We start from the raw sequence: 18609 nt of genomic DNA, 5'->3' as shown, positions 1-18609 counted from the left end.
AGAACTCCTGTTAAATTTGAGAGACCTGTATAGTGGGAGAGAGGCCTATCAGTGCAACCTGAACACCATATAATGCAATTGGGAGACAGAACCCCTGCTAACTTTGAGAGACCTGTATAGTGGGAGAGAGGCCCATCAGTGCAACCTGAACATCATACAATGCAATTAGGAGACAGGATTATCAGTGCAATGTTGACATCAAGCAGTGCAATTAGGAGACAGAACTCCTGCTAAATTTGAGAGACCTGTATAGTGGGAGAGAGGCCCATCAGTGTAATCTGAACATCATACAATGCAATTAGGAGACAGGCTTATCAGTGCAATGTAGACATCAAGCAGTGCAATTAGGAGACAGAACTCCTGCTAAATTTGAGAGACCTGTATAGTGGGAGAGAGGCCTATCAGCGCAACCCGAACATCAAACAATGCAATTAGGAGACAGGCCTATCAGTGCAATCTAGTCATCAAGCAGTGCAAACTAGGAGACAGAACCCCTGCTAAATTTGGGAGATCTGCATAGTGGGAGAGAGGCCCATCAGTGCAACCTGAACATCATACAATGCAATTAGGAGACATAACCCACCCTATGCAGAGACTGGATATATAGGCACAATTATGAAGTCCAACAGGGCATGTTAATGGGCACACTTCTAGATTCAACTGTGCACAGAGGGGCTATCTGGGGAAACTCTTTTTAGGTACACTTCTATATGCAGTTAAACTACAGATGGGAGGGATAACAGCGTTTTTTTTTTTTTTTTGGCGTATGAGTGGTAGGGTAGTATGGCGTGAGGTAGTTGCCTCAGTCCCTGCCCTTGCCACACTTACTTATTGTCGTCTTCTTGCTTCTCCTGCTGATACCTGCAGATACTGCTTGGAGCCGTCACTGGAGGAACCGTCCTTTGCCTTGGGTCCTTAGCCGATGGGCTGCCGGGAGGAGGGTCGGGAAGGGGAAGAGAGAGCGCGAGGGCCGGGACAAGCAACGGTGCACGCAGGTGCAGGGGGCCTATGCAGGGGCCGGATGGAGCTAAAATCAGGGCCCAGAAGGGTCTTGACTGTGCTGCACTCACCTCGAGGCGTCCAGGTGGAAAGTGGCGCTCGAGGTGAGTTGCAGGGGCCTACTTCCTACACAGGAATGCAAGTGGCCTATCAGGGGAGGGGGCGGGCTGGGAGGCGGGAGGAGGGTCGGGAAGGGGAAGAGAGAGCGCGAGGGCCGGGACAAGCAACGGTGCACGCAGGTGCAGGGGGCCTATGCAGGGGCCGGATGGAGCTAAAATCAGGGCCCCGAAGGGTCTTGACTGTGCTGCACTCACCTCGAGGCGTCCAGGTGGAAAGTGGCGCTCGAGGTGAGTTGCAGGGGCCTACTTCCTACACAGGAATGCAAGTGGCCTATCAGGGGAGGGGGCGGGCTGGGAGGCGGGAGGAGGGTCGGGAAGGGGAAGAGAGAGCGCGAGGGCCGGGACAAGCAACGGTGCACGCAGGTGCAGGGGGCCTATGCAGGGGCCGGATGGAGCTAAAATCAGGGCCCAAAAGGGTCTTGACTGTGCTGCACTCACCTCGAGGCGTCCAGGTGGAAAGTGGCGCTCGAGGTGAGTTGCAGGGGCCTACTTCCTACACAGGAATGCAAGTGGCCTATCAGGGGAGGGGGCGGGCTGGGAGGCGGGAGGAGGGTCGGGAAGGGGAAGAGAGAGCGCGAGGGCCGGGACAAGCAACGGTGCACGCAGGTGCAGGGGGCCTATGCAGGGGCCGGATGGAGCTAAAATCAGGGCCCAGAAGGGTCTTGACTGTGCTGCACTCACCTCGAGGCGTCCAGGTGGAAAGTGGCGCTCGAGGTGAGTTGCAGGGGCCTACTTCCTACACAGGAATGCAAGTGGCCTATCAGGGGAGGGGAAGAGAGAGCGCGAGGGCCGGGACAAGCAACGGTGCACGCAGGTGCAGGGGGGCTATGCAGGGGCCGGATGGAGCTAAAATCAGGGCCCAGAAGGGTCTTGACTATGCTGCACTCACCTCGAGGCGTCCAGCTGATGGCTGCATGTATAAATGTGTTTAAGTCCGTTGACTGGACTTTACCACACTATTCTGTGACCCAGGAAATAATGTCTTCTTTATTCACTGAGCACCAGCTAGGTTTAGAAACCTTCACAGAAATAGGTTTTTTATGCTCTACCTATGTATTAATGGTAAAAAGCAAAGCAATGTGATCTGACCATGTAATTTGAAAGACAGGATAAACCCTCACATATGAAGTTGCTGAAAGTCAAGCGTGTATGTATTGTCTCTGATATGGTGAAGTCTGGTAGGACTTTAGAAAAACTGTCCTAACAAGAGCTGGGTGCCCTGATTGGACAGCCGAACCACCTCTTTCTGTAAACTGCAGGCAGAGTTTGCAGAGGTTGGGATGTAGTTCCTGATAAATACTCTGATCCTGAAAGCTGCTGATAAGTCTACCACTGGAACCAAATCCGAAGAGGACAATGAGGAAACAACGGCTGTTATCATTTCCAGCAACCGTAGAGCCTGCTGTGTAACCGGAGCCTGAAGTAACCCTTTCGTCCAAGCAACCTGGGGGACCCGAATGAGACGACTCTGTTAGGGAGAATTCTCATAAATGTGCTAATTCTGTTCACCTTCAAGACCCCCAACAACTTTGCTGGATTTTGAGGACTTGATTTCTTTTCCTGGAGAGAGTGTGAGCATTTCTTCCCACTCTCTTATGTATTCTGATGAGTGTTTTACTCTTGTGTTCTTTGATTATGGAGTTTTAGACAACTCCATAGGCATCATCTTTCATGGATGTCACACAGCACCCTCAGTGCAGTGACACATGGAAGCCTTTTAGGATGTCCAAAGGTTTAAATACCTTTTCTTGGTTAAACTACTGTTTTCCAGAGAAAGTAAAGTTAAATTGACTTTACTAGTCTTTGAATTCCTAGACCCAGCACACCCTATCTTACAATAGAGTGCTGGAGGGGTTACCTAGTAGCCCCTATGTTTAGAAACTCATGTTGCAGTAAAATGCTACCCTTTCCTCTCGAAATGGCTGGTGGCAGTGGTTTTACAACGAACTACCATGATTTTTCCCCGACTGCAGTCTCCTTTGTTTAAACAGGTCCCGGTCTTCTTTTTTCGCCATTTCTTTTTGGAAAGGTCATTCTAGAGTTTGTCTTTGCGTGCCAAGCCAGGTTTGGTCCCTTTGTTCCTACGCCTTTGGCGGGCTTCAGGACTGAAGACCGCCTCTGGCACCTGAGTGTCTGGGGTGGGCAGGAAGTGAGGGAGGTGCCTGAAACTCCCTGTGCTTAGTCTCCTAGGAGACCCAAATGCACTCTGGCGTGATTAGCTGGCTGACTGTCCGGCAAGGACTGCCACCCCGCTGGGTGAGTGGCAGCTAGGCTGGAATGAATGGGAGAAAACTGTTTAAAAGGCGAGTCTCTTGGCTTGGAAGGCAGAGTCAACCACTGGAACGAAAGAACCAAAGACGAGCTGGAAGAGGACAGCTGCTGCAACTCCAGGACCATTGGTTTGCCCGGTGAAGCCCCGCTGCAGGTCCGAATCGCCAAGTTCATCTCGACAGAGAAGCCCTTCAAGGACGACTTCTTCCTTTGAGTTAGTGGGACCAATCAACTCGTAAGCCATCTGGACACCATTCTCGGAGCTGGTTGTATTTTCCTCAGAGTTCTGCAGGAAACCCAATAGCCAGTGAGAAGGACACCAGTTTGTGTGCTTGAAGACAGCTACCGGAATCGAAGTATTGCCAGTTTTCCAGCTTTGTGACCAGTGCCCGTGAAGTGCAGGAGTCCCCCAATGTCCTCCAGCTTGTCCCCACGACTGAGGCTCAGGAACAGCGAGATCTGCAGAAACTGCCAGGAACAGAAGTCTTCAGCTGCATCTTTTTCTTCAATCTAAAGTACTTTGAAAACCCGACTGAGAGAACTTACCTCTCAGTGCGAAAGTGCGTGAAACTTTGGCAACTTGCAGTACTAGTGAGCTTGTGACCCGACATATGAATCTTTCTTCTGTGAACTACTTCTGAGAACCGTGGCAAAGACTTTTCCGTTTACTTACCAGAACCGTTTTTATTTATGCAAAACTCTAGCCCATTGACTTTGGCCTACCTATTGCATTGGAACAACTCCTCTGGTGAACTCAAACTATTTGCACTGTTTAAGAGTAACTCTACTATTCGTTTTATTAACATGCCTTTTTGCTCCTACTTCAAATGCTCTGAATGTCATGTTGCTCCTCCTTCAAAGTAGTTTAAATGCTTCACAACCTGATAGTGTGAAGTACTGGGCTATATTTTTGTGTGATATTGATTGCCTCCTTTTAGTGAATGTTTTCTAACTGACTATGTAATAAATAAGTGAAAACCTTGAGTGCAAGTGTCTATTTGAATACTTGTAACTATAGACCTCTGTGTAACCTCATTACAAGGTCACATTTCCTCTTGAGATAAGCCTGGCTGCTCAGCTCACTACCAAAAACTGTGTCGTACAGACTTATACCAAAGGTTGGTTTTGCTTATACCTGTAGTCATAGTTGTGTGTAGTGGTTCCAGAGGGTACTGCGTGCAAACTTTGCCTAACAGACTCCTACCAAAAGACTGACTGGTGTGAGCCACTACTCTTATGACGACCTGCAAAACAAGCTATCCCCCAACATGCTGTGACCTTACGGGGCTGCAAAACGCCAATATCAGTGGACCTCAAACCTGAGTGCCATGCAACATCTTCCGAAGTTCGATTTGGTCTGAAACTTTGGTGGACTCCTGCTGGACCTCCAGAGACATGACTCGAATTCCTGAAGTCCCCTCGTCGGAGTGCAAGAGCGAGAGAGTGAAGAGAATCTAACCAGCGATTTAGGTACCTGTAAAAGGGGGCCAAATCCACAAAGCCGCAAGAAACTGTCAAGAATCCTTTGTTTGAAGCCTCCTCCGTTGATGACTGCCACCAGTTTTCCTTCAGTGTCCATTTCTTCATTCTCCAGACTACAAACCCAAGGGCCAGATCCTGTGCTTCTGCATCCTGAAGCATCCACTCCAAAGCTCTTCTTTTCTGCTGAGGTACTGTGTTGGCTTGGGTAATAATTACCTTACGTCTTGTGTGAATCCAGTGAGAGTGAGTGGGTGATTCGTTTGTTAGAGAGTTTGCCCATACCGTTCGACCAGGCCTAACGCTGGAACACCTATGGGGAGCCTTCCGTGAAGTCCCTGAACACTTCACTAACTCTGAAGCTAATATTTACTTTTTGAAGAAGATATCCTTTGGAACTCTTGACTTTCCTGCATCTGAACTCTATTCTGATCTGCCTACAGCTGGCTTCAAGACCACTAGGGTCATTCTTCTGCCTCTGAGACAATTCATGCTATAGAATAGAGAGGGACTGAAAGATAAGGCTTCTGTCTGAAATAGAATAAGTTATATAGTGTTACAAAAGTTATAATTTACCTTTTAAGTTGCTGGTTGCTCATTTACAAAGTATAGAAGAATAGTGTTCCACTCTTCTTAAAAGTAATTGTGTTGGTACTTGTTAGGGTGAATTCTCAGAAATGTGCTATTTCCCTTTCACCTTAGAGACCCCCCAGCTCTTTTGCTGGAATTTAGGACTTTTCTTTTTTATCCTGAAGAGATTGAGACCTTTCCCACTCTCTCATGCATTTTGATTTGAACACGGTTTCTTTTGGTTTTGGAGTCTGACAAACTCCATAGGCATCATATTTTTACATTGTGACACACAGCACACTCAGTGCAATGTCACAGAGAAATCCTTTGCATCTCTGCTAAGGTTTCATTACCTTCTCTTGGATAACTTCTGTTTCCAAAAGTAGTAAACTGAAATCGACTTTACTTACATTTTCCTCTTTATAAACCCAGCACACACTATCTTACAATAGGGTGCTGGAGGTATTACTTAGTATGCCCTTTGTCTAAATTCTTGTGTAACAATTGTATGTTACCCTTTCTACAATTAATGGCTGGTGGCAGTGGTTTACTTTTTCCTACATTGTGTGTTTTAACCGCGGGCTGCGTTCGCAGCTGCAGTATAGCACCCATGGGTGCCCATTTTGTCAAAATGGCCCGGTTTTCTTTTTTCGACATTTCTTGTTGGGAAGGTCCTTCTTGAGATTTACTCTGCGCGCCAAGCTTGGTCCATTTGTTCGTTTTGTCTTTGGCAGGATTCAGTGGTGAGGCTCGCCTCTGGCTCGGGCATGTCTGACAGGGTAGGAAGCAAGGGAGGTGCCCAAAACTCACTGTGCTTAGTCTCCTTGGTTACAGGAATGCACCCAAAGGTGATTGGCCGGCTAGCTGCCCTTGGAGGACAGCCACCCTGCTGTGTGAGTGACAGCTAGGCTGCAAATGAATGGGAACGACTTGCATAAAAGGCGAGGTCTTTTGCAAGGAAGGCAGAGTCGACCACTGGATGAAGGAACCGAAGAAAGAAACTGGAAGAGAAACTTCCTGCACCTCCTGGACCGTTGGTTTGCTCAGTGAAGTCCTGCTGCTGTGCTGAAGCTCCTATTTCGGCATCGACTAGAGAAGCCCGAAAAGGATGACTTCTCCCCTTGGGTTGGTGGCAACAATCGACCCCAAGACGAACTCGACTGAAATCCCCCTCTCTCTGCTGGCTGTACTTCCATTGCTGCTGCAGGAACCGAGTGCCAGGGGACAGGAACACCAGAATCGAGTGCATCGTTTTTAAGCCGGACCCGAGCTCCAGGAAGATCCTCCGGATTCCCTCGAAGCAGGGCTGACCAAGCCTGAGCCTCCCCAACAGAGTGCTGGACCCCAGAAGCAAGGAAAGCCCACAAGGTGTCCAAGAACCACAGTGGTGCTATTTGCGAGTAGCTGAAACCGCGAAGTGTTGCTGATCTGAACTTTGCCCATTGCTGCCGCTGACCTTCAAATCGTAGTGCAGGAATCCCCAGACATCCTCCCTCTTATCCCCACGACTGAGGGCCAGGAACAACAGGATCCGCAGGAACTACAACAGGAACCGAAGCCAGCTGGAACTATTTCTTCATTCCAAAGGTACTGTGAACTAAGGGGTAGTTACCTCTTGTTGTGTAGCTTGCTTGCTCTCAGTTGAGACTTGTACTGGCTGCCCCTTTGCAGAGTTGCTTGCAGCTTTGCCTATCACAAGCCTCCCAGCGTGTGGCCCAACAGTGATTTCTTTTTCAACAAAACTCTCTTATAACATTGTGCAAGACTTTTTACACACCTTTAAGAAGTGCGTCAGCTCCCCTAGACTTTGCTCAACTGACATTGGCTGTCCTGGCTCCCTGAAGACCCTTCTTACCCTCTGACTTTGTGTTTAACTGTCCCTCCAAAAAGTCATACATACCTTACTTGTATAGCTGGGAAACTGTTAATCGACATTGCGTTGGGGGGTTCAGAAGAGCTTACCTGTTTAAGAAACTTGTTAACTATTGTTTCCTTCCCTAACCTTTTCCTTTTTGACACAACTTCAATATTACCATTTAAGTGTGAATAGTGATATATAAATGTCCACAGTGTCCTAGCTATTGAAGTCACTTGAGGGTGTAGGAAAATCTGTGTGCCATCCCAAAAGAGTATCTACTTACTTTATTGAACTGAAGGAGTGTATTTTGAAGTATATTTTTATGGTTGCCAATTGCTCCCTTCTAAAGAAGGCTTATTTTAAACCTGACTGTTAAATTAATAAATAATTATTTAATCAAGGAACATTGAGTATAAGTATTATTTGGATACTTGCCACTGTGAAACTCTATGTTGCAACCCTGCAGCTCAGATTGACCCCTCTTGAGATAAGCCTGGCTGCTCAGTCGCACTACCAACTTGTGTAGTACAGACCTATACCAAAAGGTGGGTTACCTAATACAAGTGTTGTGTAGTCTCACACAGTGTTACTACATACAATCTTGCCTAACAGCATTGTTTCATTTTTCTTAACTGAATGAGTGTGAAAGCTTACCAATAGGGTTTACCTACCTCGGATAACAGATTGTAATTCTTAAAGTGTACCATTGGGTTTTGCTTTCCCTGATCTGCTTCAGCGCATTTTTAAAACAGTCTTGGAGTTACTACTTGTCTTCGAGTTGCTTGTAGCCACGCTGAAAAATATATGGGTTATTACTAACCCTGAAATGCGTATTGCCTTCTTAAAAGTCTGCTAAGAGTTATTACTTACCCTTAGAATTGTATAATACACTTCTGAAAAGTATCCTTGGTTAAAATATCTATGCAGTGGACACAAATAGTGTAATAGTTTAAATACCAATAGGTTAAACTGACCTGGAATAGCTGCTGCTCTTCTTAAAATGTAATATTGGGTTATGCTTTCCCTGAATTGCTTCAGTGCACCTCTAAACACATTTACTGTGTCCATACTGATCCTTGAGTTACTAGATAGTATACAAGTTAAGTTACTCCTTCTGAACTGGGATCTAAAAAGTAACATTGGTGTGTAAGAGATCCTTGTAACAGTGTTGGTATAATTAAGTGTGTCAACAACTGAATAACACTGTATATTCTGACCAATAGGTCCTACTGCCCTTGAAGTACTTAATCTAGTCTGAAAGTACACCTAAACAGGTTTTACTCCCCAATAATAACTTAATGCTATTCTGAATGTGTTATAGGTTTGATTCACTGTGACTGCTTATTGTAAGATAAATCGTTACATTGGTTTGTCTACCATAAGTATTGAGTTGGTTTTTATAACTGTGTTTATAAACTTATGTGACTAGTACTTACTGCCCCAAGATTTATCTTGGCCTACTGTATTTAAAATAAACCATTATTTTTACAATACTTAGTGTATCAGTGACTCTTTGAACCATATGTATGCTACAATTTCTTTGTGCTGACCTACAGCCCTCTCTCCCTCCTAAAATAAACTTGGCTGCTTTATCGATGCTACCAAATGTTCTCAGATGGTGTAGCCTTATACTAAGAGTGGAGTTTTGTACTGCCCCAGATATGGTTTTATGAAGCCCTTAGTTGGACTTTGGAAAAACTGTCCCAACAGCTAAGTCAAGTGTTACCTTAGAAACTGTAGCCGGACTTATGTTGCCAAGGTTCAGGGGGTCAATTGCTTCCATTTTCATTCCTTCTTCAAACCAGTCTCCTTTAGGGAACACGACTCGTACCTGAGAATGACGGGTAAAATTGTGTTTTCCTTTTAGCCACTAGTATTTGACATAATACAGGTAAACAGACACACTTGTTTTCATGTCAAAATCAAAGGCACCAGGTTTACATGATTTCCTGATAAGAAAAACAATTGGCAAGGGAGAAGCGTCCCCCTGATGTCTCATTCTCAGAACCCATTGTTTTCTTTCTGAACACATTTCTTGTGGGTGGGGAGAATACATTTACTGGTCTACTTGCACTCCACCTATCAGGCACATGACAGCTGCCTATATTAAGCAGCTCCCTCACATTACTTCAAATACTGCAAAACAGAGTATTTAATATTGTAATGCCATGTGCATGACACATGCACAGCACAGATAGGTTCTGTACCTTATTTCTGGTTCTAGACCATCTCAAGTTACACATTCCATCTGGAAAAACTGGACACGATTTAAACATAATGGGAAATACAAGGCCCAGTGGGATATAGGAAAACTACGTTTCAACAACTTCACACACAAATGCCAAACCTCCTCCCTTTCAATGCTTTAGAAGGTAAAATCTGAAGGATTCACGGTGGAAGCGCAGCACTTACTCATTTCTTTTCTAAGCTTACCTTTTTGAAGAGCTGTGGCACAGCATCGCAATAAACCCTTCGGAAAGTGGGATGTGTGGACAAGTCACTATGCCGCTCATCTACAGAAAGATTGGGCCAAAAGATTGTGTTAGAGACTCAGACAGCTTCAAATACACAACTAGGATTGGACAGACACACAGGCAGGAAAAGAGACAAGAAATATGAGACTTTAGAAAGTATGACTGTCAGGAAGGATTCCAACATGAAGTATTAGAATAGGTTCCTCATACGTTTTGCCTGATGTTCATAATGGTAAACGTTACACAGCCGTCTGGCATCTTAGGAGGGGAAGGGTATAATCAAAGCACAACACACACACACTAAAAAATTGTACATACTGGAAAACATACTTTTTATGTAAAGTCAAGCACCAAGAAATATCTAAAGTTCAGGTAAGTGCTTAGACAAATGATCGGAAGTATAAAAGCAAATACATATCTCTAAAGACTCTGAACACAATTTCAACAAGTATGCAACCCAATTTTTAAACGGTGTAAAATAAGTAGCTAATTCGAGAGAGTAATGCCACTGGCACTGATGTTATTGCTGTGCCTCACCATGCTACTGCCATGCACTATGCCCCACCCCAAGCCAAGACCCACCAACTCAATGATGCAACTCAGAACCTTAGCCCACCTACCATGGCTCATGCCTTACCCAAAAAGTGGAAAAGAGCCAAAACTACTCCCTCCATGCCACAACCCACTGCGACCTCTACCAGCCAGACTAGCCCTGCTCAGAATGATCCCCTGAGCTGTGCCCTTATCAATGCCTGCCCCGTCAACTCTCAAGCCCTAGACCTTCGCAACCTCATCACTACCCAAAACCTAGACCTCCTTATGGTAACAGAAACATGGTTGCATCAAGCTTCCGACCCGCCCTATCTCTTGCTCTACCAACAGGATACACCATTACTAGACAGGACCGCCCCGCCAAAGGAACGGGCGTAGCACTGATAGCAAAAGACTAAATTTTCATCAGGAAGACTAACAAAGACATGAATAACAAGTGACTACCTCCTTGTCAAACCTAAACTCTCCCACCACTGTACCATCTCCCTGCACCTTGTCTACCGCCCCTCAGAGCCCTTGGGTGACTTCAGGACAGCCCTTAAACACCTCCTCTCAGACAACCTGAAAAGAAATCAACCAAAGCTATACTCCTAGGAGATCTCAACCTCGGCCTTAATGATGCCAAAGATCCTGCAGACAAGTCACTCAACACTGCACGCAAGACCCTAGGGTTCAGCAAATCCATCACTGACCGCAAGGCCGCACATTGGACTGGATAGCCCAACACAATTGTCCTTTCACTATTTCTGGTAACGCACCCACCCCATGGTCTAACCACCATGTCAGCCAATTCAACATCTCTACTGCAAGGAAGACATACTATCCCACGCCACCACTTCCTCGAGTACTCTGCAGAAGCTCTCACCAGCTCACTAAGGAAAGGATACTACCCCACTTACTAGTACTGGCCTTCAGGCCCCCTTTCTCTACCAACCCAGAGGTTCTCGCACAATCCTACAACAATGCTATCAAACTAGCAGTGGACACTATTGCCATGCTCAAGCCCCGGAAAGCCAAACCCACCAGCCACACCAATGCCTGATTCACCACTGACCGCCTCGAACTTCGGTCAAAGAAACGTGCAGCCTTATCCCTGTGGCAAACCACCCACTCGGACGCTGCTAGTTGTAATTCCAAAACCACTCTAAAGAATACAAAAAAGCCATCATCCATGCCAAAGCCAACTCATTCGAAACTAGGATCTCAGAAGCGAAATCAGACACCTAATAGATCTTCTCTATTTTTGGGGACCTAGAGACCCCTACCGCCCCTCCCCACGCCCCCCCAGAACATCAATAAAGATAAGACCTGGTGCGACGGAATCCATGCAGCCCTACTCAACAAACTAAACACCTTCCATACAAAAATCAAAATGACCCAACTGACTTTACAACCACCACATTCTCCTTCAAAGAAATTGAGGAACATGATATAATCAATATCATGAAATCCAACAAACCTTCCAATTGCAAAGGGGACATTTGCCCTGCAGCAATTATCAAGGACTGTGCCAGCATCCTCACCCCATTTCTGACAGCCTTCGTTAACGCATCCTTTGCCACCAGGAAGGTTCCCGCCTGACTCAAGGAAGCCTGGGACCCCCTCTTCTAAAAAGAAAAACACTCGGGACCCCCATGTCACCCAAATACAGGCCCATAACCACTGTGCCATTTCTGCTGAAAATACTGGACAGAGCAGCTTACCTACAAGTACAACAATTCATCGAGGAGAACAAACTCCTTGGGCTGCGTTAATCTAGATTCCGCTGAGGGCATGGTACTGAAACGGCCCTACTCGACCTTAAGAATCAGAAGGATGATGCAAGAGACTCAGGTAAACCTGATCTACTCATACTCCTTGACCTCTCTGCAGCATTTGATCTCGTTGATCACAATGTCCTAAGGCACCACCTGACCTCAACGGCCAAGTTCTCGCCTAATGCCACCATCTGGATCACTTCTTTCCTACAAGGAAGGACCATGCAGCTCTTCTCCGACCTACCCTCCGCCTCACCCACTATCATCCTATGCAGCGTGCCACAAGGGTCCTACATATCGCCGACCCTCTACAATATTTTTACACAACCCCTCTTCCACATTAGGGACTCATTAGGTATCTCTTACACTAACTACGTGGACGATACTCAAGTCCTCCTCTCAATAACAGGTGACTAGGATACTGACTCCAAAACCCTCAACGTCATCTACACCACCATACAGGCCTGGATGGCTGCGAACCGACTGTGCTTGAACAAGACTGAGCTTCTCCTGATAGGATCCACTGAAACACTTAAGAATCTCAATTCACAATTTAGCCACTTCACCATTGACTCCATCAAAATCCCAGTCTCAGACTCTGTGAAAACCCTTGGATTATACCTGGACTCTAACTTATCCATGACTAGGCAAGTCAATGCCATTGCCTCTGCCGCGGCATATCACGCCAAGCTCTTAAACGCAACCAGACCCTTCCTATCCAAGGATAACTGCATTAACATAGCAAGAGCTACAACAGGGTGAAGACTCGGCTATTGTAATGCCCTCTTCCTGAGAACATCAGCAAAGAACATGGAAAAGCTGCAGTAAATCCAAAACAATGCACTGTGCAGCTATGGGCATCCCCAAAAGGGAACACATAACTGCCCCCAGGAAACAGGTGCACTGGCTTCTGATCAAAGAGTGCATCCTCTTCAAAGCCCTTGCCCTGACCCACAACTGTGTCCACCAAACTGCCCCCCTTACCTTTCCCAAAGAATCCACAAGACCAACCAGAACGCCCTACTCGAACATGCTCACTGTGCCCAAAATTAAGCGAGTGGGAACAAGAGGCACCAGCTTTCCCTACCTAGCAGCCCTACAATGGAATGCCCTGCCACCACCCCTACGAGCTGCAAATTCTCACATTGCCTTCCGCAAAGCAGTAAAAACTCTACTCTTCACCTAACCATCGCCATCTACCACATCCATGCAATTCTGTTACCACCTCCTGCATGAAATATATTTTGTCTGCCTATAATGTATAAATGTATATGTCAAACTTGTATTTCTATTACTCATGTGACTAAGCTCTTCACAAGTAACAGCGCCTCATTGCCCAATGGTTGTTTGTGCGCTATACAAATGTAAAAATAAATAAATAAAAAATAAATAGAAAATGTGTTAATGAAGGTAAGTCCTTTAAGAATTAGAGCTAAGTATGAACACAAAACAAAGTAGTCCTACAATCCCCAGTACAAGGAGGTAGTCAGTACAATTCTACAGTTAGGTCAAATATGCTGGGGATAGGGGGTGTGGCCAACCTGGTCCGTGTGAGCACCCGAGGCCCAGGGCTCCATAACCCAAAATTAAGATCACCAAATGCCTATGAAGTGGCCTGATGCGCTTATCCTCACCTCCAGGGGCCCAAAATAGCAAACTTTACAGCTGAAAGATTAATTGAACCGGCCTCTGCCGCAGACCGTCCTAGCCGACAAAGATGGCGCCTAAGGCACCAAGAGGTCCGTGAGCGTCCCATCGAGCTTGCCCTAGAGAGGCCCGGCCGAGGCGAGGAGTTGAACCGGGAGGGGAAAATGGCCCACTCCTCTTCCGCCCCCGTGTGGGTGCCCCATCGGCTCCCCGAACACGGAACAGGTGAGGTCCCTGACGCATAGAGGTTTGGCTGGGAATGGGAGCCCAGCGGGGCGAGGCAGAGGCTACGGGTGGTGCGGTCAAGCTGAGCAGGTACCGGGGAGGAACACTGCAGGGCGTTACCGCCTCGGATTGTTTTGGAGTGGCCTAAAAAACACCTGGTTCCCAAGAACTGGGGGATTGCCAAGGATTGAATTGTTTCAGGACTGAGTTCACAGAACAGCACCTATCAGCAATCCGGCAAAAGCATCCACGGATTCTTGGTTCCTGGGGGCGGCGGCAGACCTGGTTAATGGAGTGAGGGCACACTTGTCCCAGGAAGTCTGCAGAATAGCTGGGCCCATATGAAAAACAGTGTGTGCAACAATTGCAGGGGCAGGCCGGGCCTCATATTGGGGGTCTGACTAAATCAGAAACACAGAATTGCCACAACCAAGGCCTTGCAAAATCACAGCTCACCGACATCTCGCGAGACCTTGCTCGAGAAGCGCACCCGCTTCCCGACAAGGGTGTCACTGAGCGAACCGGGAGACTAGCGCACGCTCCCCTATGCTCATCCTATAAACTCAGGCCTGCAGCCTGACCTCCATGCAGATATTCACTGCCACTCAACTGTGACCATCACTGAGGGTATAATTCCACTGCAGTGAAGCAACTGCAGTGGTTGCCCCAAAGAACTATTTACTTTGCATAACATATGCCCAGACTAATACCTATATAGCACAATTCCACTGAACAATAACCTAAATTCACCCAATTCAATTTACATCACCAGTTCTTTGGCATTATGTTTATACAATAAAGTCTTCCTAAAGCAAACCTGGTGTCCAGACATATCTGCACCACTACATGTTTGGCAGGTTCTATGTCATTATTTCATTTATTTTTTGTAGGTGGCCTAACCAAAAGAATGTTTTTTTTTGTGCCAATTTTAGGCAGCTTACAAAAATGGAAATAATGACATTTCTTCAGCCCCCAACCCACACCCCCACCCTCTCTTCACAGTTTTACTCCAAACCCCCCTCCCTCAGCCACCGCCGCCTCCCTCCCAAGATCCCCCACCCCTATTAAAATGCACACAAAAGACACACACAAGCATATACTCCTTCTCCCTCGTGGCCAATCCGGGTCCTGGCATGCCCGTCTGCCCCTGTGAACACACTCGTGTGCATTGCAGGGGCTGACAGTATGATTTAGAAAGACCACTCTGTGCGGTCAGATCTTTCTAAATCATTTTTTATTTTTAATTTCATTTTTTTGAAAAAGTTCTATTGACCGAATACCATTTGGCGACAAGGATCAGCGAGAACAACCCGCAGCTGTCTTGCAAGGAGCTACGCCACCTCCAGCGCTTCTTCAATCCCCAGGTAGGTCAGGGATACCATGGCCACAATGGGAGACACAGTTCAGCACCTACTTCATCAATGGTATGAGACATTCTGCAAGTAGAAAGGTGGCTCTGTTACTCAACGCCATGGGCGTCGAAGGGCAGCGGATCTTTGCATGACTCACACCGGAGCCAGCAGAAGGTGACAGGGATGATGTCTTCAAGGAGGCGATTATTGTAAAGCGATTTTTAAATAAAGACAACGTGGTCATGCATTGACTAAAATTCTACACCAGAAAGCAAGAAAATGGTGAGCCGATTGACGACTACATTGCGCGCATGAGAGAGTTGGCGGCACTGTGCGGGTTTGGAAACCATGCAGAAAACATCATCGTCGACATGTTAGTGATGCACACCAATAACAAAAAGCCAAAGATAAGTTCATCTTGGAGAAGGAGCTGGATTGGACAGAGTAATCCAGAGAGCGAGAGCAGAAGAAGAGACTTCTTTCAGGCGAAAAGAAATGTTGAGGTCAGCGCCACCTGGCGACGTGTCTGCAGTACAGTGAAAAGGGCAACGCAGGATACACAGGAGAGACTCTCCCGCTGACAGTGCAGCAAAAAAGAGAAACACCCCTGAAGTGCCACAGGAGTACCAGCAAGAAACTACTGGCAAATGACAAAGACTGTCCCACTAGGCACAAGGAATGCTCCAACTGCAGGAGAGTTGGCCACATTGCCATTACCTGCAGATGGAGAAGGAGGCACGTCACTGTAATAGGAGGTGAAGGATCCACAAGTGGAGAGGAAGATGAAGACGGCAGACCAACACTCATTATGGGAAACTCGCCCCGTGCAAGGAGAGAAAAGCTACACTGTCAAATCAAAATAGACAGCAAAGAGAACCGAGTAACATGACTCAGGTTCGGACTTAACCATCATACCCATCCACACGTATAAGCATATGGTGGGTCAACAATTGGTGGAAGTCAGAAGCACAAACCAACTGTTTTTGGTGGGGCGTCTGTAGACCTTCTGGACTACATCAACACCAGAATAGTATTTCAAGACAGACATACCACAACCAGGATATAGCTTGCTGAGGAACGCCCAGCGGTGTTGGGGGTGGGACGATCAACACAAATGGAATATACGGCTGGACCGCAGCACCAATGAGCAAGTACTGTCAGTTAAAACAGGAGGAGTGTCGAAGTTGAGGGAAGATTTCACTGTGCTTTTGTCCGATGAACCAGGAAGAACAAGAAATGACATCCACAAAATAAGGCTGAAGCCCAATGCAGTGCACGTTAAGCACAGGGTGAGACCTGTACCAGTCACTGCAAGGAATGCGCTACAAGCTCATCTACAAAAGATGGGCAAAGATAGCAACATTAAGACAGTGGAACCCTCTGAGTGGCTGAATGACGAATGACATATGGGTGTGTCACATCCGCTCACAACATTCATCACACTGTTCGGCATGTACCAATATACGTGCATGCCATATGGACTGTCCTCAGCCTCTTCGGCATTCCAGTGGATGATGGACTCCTTGTTACGTGGTTTAAGCAACGTGTCATACTTCAAGGATGACATCCTTATTTATGCCAAGGAAGCAGAGACACACGACAAAGCTATGAGGAAAGTTTTGCAGAATCTGCAAGGAGCAGGAGTTAGGTTGCGGTATGAGAAATGGATGCTGAAGGCCCAAGAAAAGAGTACCTAGGCTACCGAATTTCAATAGAAGGGGTGAGTCCCAAGAAGGACCTCCTGCAGGCTATATCCAGAGCCCTGGCCCCAAAGTCTAAGGATGAACGATCTTTTTTAGGACTCGCAGAGTATTACGCAAAGTTCATACCCACGTTTTCTGAGACGACCGCTCAGTTAAGAGAGTATGAGTGGCACCAACCATAAGTACCTGCATTTGACGAAGTCAAGTCAAGGATTGTTAACACCCTCTGCTTGAAGCCATTCAATCCAGCATGGGAAACCTGCATTACCACTGACGTGAGTGCCTACGGATTAGGAGCCACACTCGCCCAAAAGAAGTGAGACGCAGAGCACATAGTCGCGTTTGCATCCAAAGCGCTCTACAACGCAGAAAAAAAACGATTCAACCGTGGAAAAAGAAATGCTTGCGTGTGCGTGGGCAGCAGAGTACTTTCGGATATATGTGTGGGGCCCGAAGTTCCGGCTGGTCACCGACCATAAACCCCTCGTCTATATGCTGAGCCCAGGAGGCACAAAGACATCCACACCGAGACTAACACACCTCCAAGCTGCAAGAATATACATATGAAATTATGCACATTGCAGAATGGAGGAATGCACAAGCAGACTGCATGTCAAGGATGCTAGAAGGCGAATCTCCAGGCACCACTTTCCCCTTGGACGAATGTGTGGTGGCATCACTCAGACTAACAAAGCCAGGAATTCCTGGAGATGATTGAGGCCCACTGGAAAGAAGAGCTGGACAAAGATGAGTCCTAGCTCAAGGTGGCGAAGTGGGCTCGCAACTGATGGCCAGAGAAATAGGCTATCCCAGAAGGGCTCTGGCCATATTGGAAGGTCAATGAGGAGATATATGAAACCAATGGCGTGATAATGAGAGGTGATCAAGCAATACCACCCGTGAGAATGCAGAGAGCAATACTGTGCAGAGCACACTCGGCCATCTTGGCAGTAACAAGACCAGGCGCAGAGTGCAGGGGCCATACTGGTGGCTAGAAATGGATCAGGATGTCAGGAACATGATACAGCGATGCCACAAGTGCGTCAACAGTGCCAAAAGGCTCAGAGTGAGACAAGCACCCATGATCCCCACAGGAGTATGGCACAAAGTGGGGTTTGACTTTATCGGCCCTCTGGACATCATGTCACCGGACCACAAGTACGGGGTGGTCATAGTAGATTACTTGTCTAAAAGCGTCAAGGCTGAGTTTGTGCCTGACATCACTACTCCACCATAATAGAAGTCATAGAGAAGGTCTGCCAAAGGAGATTGTGAATGACAATGCAGTCCAGCTAGTGCCAAGGGAGAAAGAAAACATTTTACAGAAGTACAATATCCATCAAATTAGGGTGTCTGGTCAAAGGATCGACTCAAAAGGGTCGAATGACAAAAGGGTCGAGTCAAAACGACCGAAAACAAAAGGATCGAATTTTTTTATAAAATGTATATTTTTTTTTGTTGCTTTAGTATAGGTAAAAAAAGGTGTTTTTTCACCAGAAACAGGGTTTTGGGGGTAGGGCCCTCTCCCAAAAAAAAAATATATATATATATATATTCAACCCTTTTTTTCGGTCCTTTTGTCATTCGACCTTTTTGAGTCGAA

At 46.7% G+C, this 18609-nt stretch overlaps 1 protein-coding gene across 2 annotated transcripts in view; it reads right to left on the bottom strand.

Annotated features, from left to right (window-relative positions):
- Nucleotides 1-18609, bottom strand: part of L3MBTL2 (L3MBTL histone methyl-lysine binding protein 2) — a 1258415-nt gene that overhangs the window by 391165 nt on the left and 848641 nt on the right. For both annotated transcript variants that reach the window (XM_069654433.1, XM_069654434.1), the window contains exons 11-12: nucleotides 9730-9809; nucleotides 9023-9127 (exon numbers count right to left, since the gene is read on the bottom strand). In XM_069654433.1, the coding sequence (XP_069510534.1) occupies nucleotides 9023-9127; nucleotides 9730-9809 (185 nt within the window). The remainder of the gene's footprint in view (nucleotides 1-9022; nucleotides 9128-9729; nucleotides 9810-18609) is intronic.

Source organism: Ambystoma mexicanum, chromosome 3q, assembly GCF_040938575.1.
Source record: "Ambystoma mexicanum isolate Mex_15411 chromosome 3q, UKY_AmexF1_1, whole genome shotgun sequence".
In the NCBI taxonomy this organism is placed as follows: domain Eukaryota; kingdom Metazoa; phylum Chordata; class Amphibia; order Caudata; family Ambystomatidae; genus Ambystoma; species Ambystoma mexicanum.
Note: the sequence above shows the minus strand (reverse complement) of the source record. Positions and strands in the feature narration are given on the sequence as shown.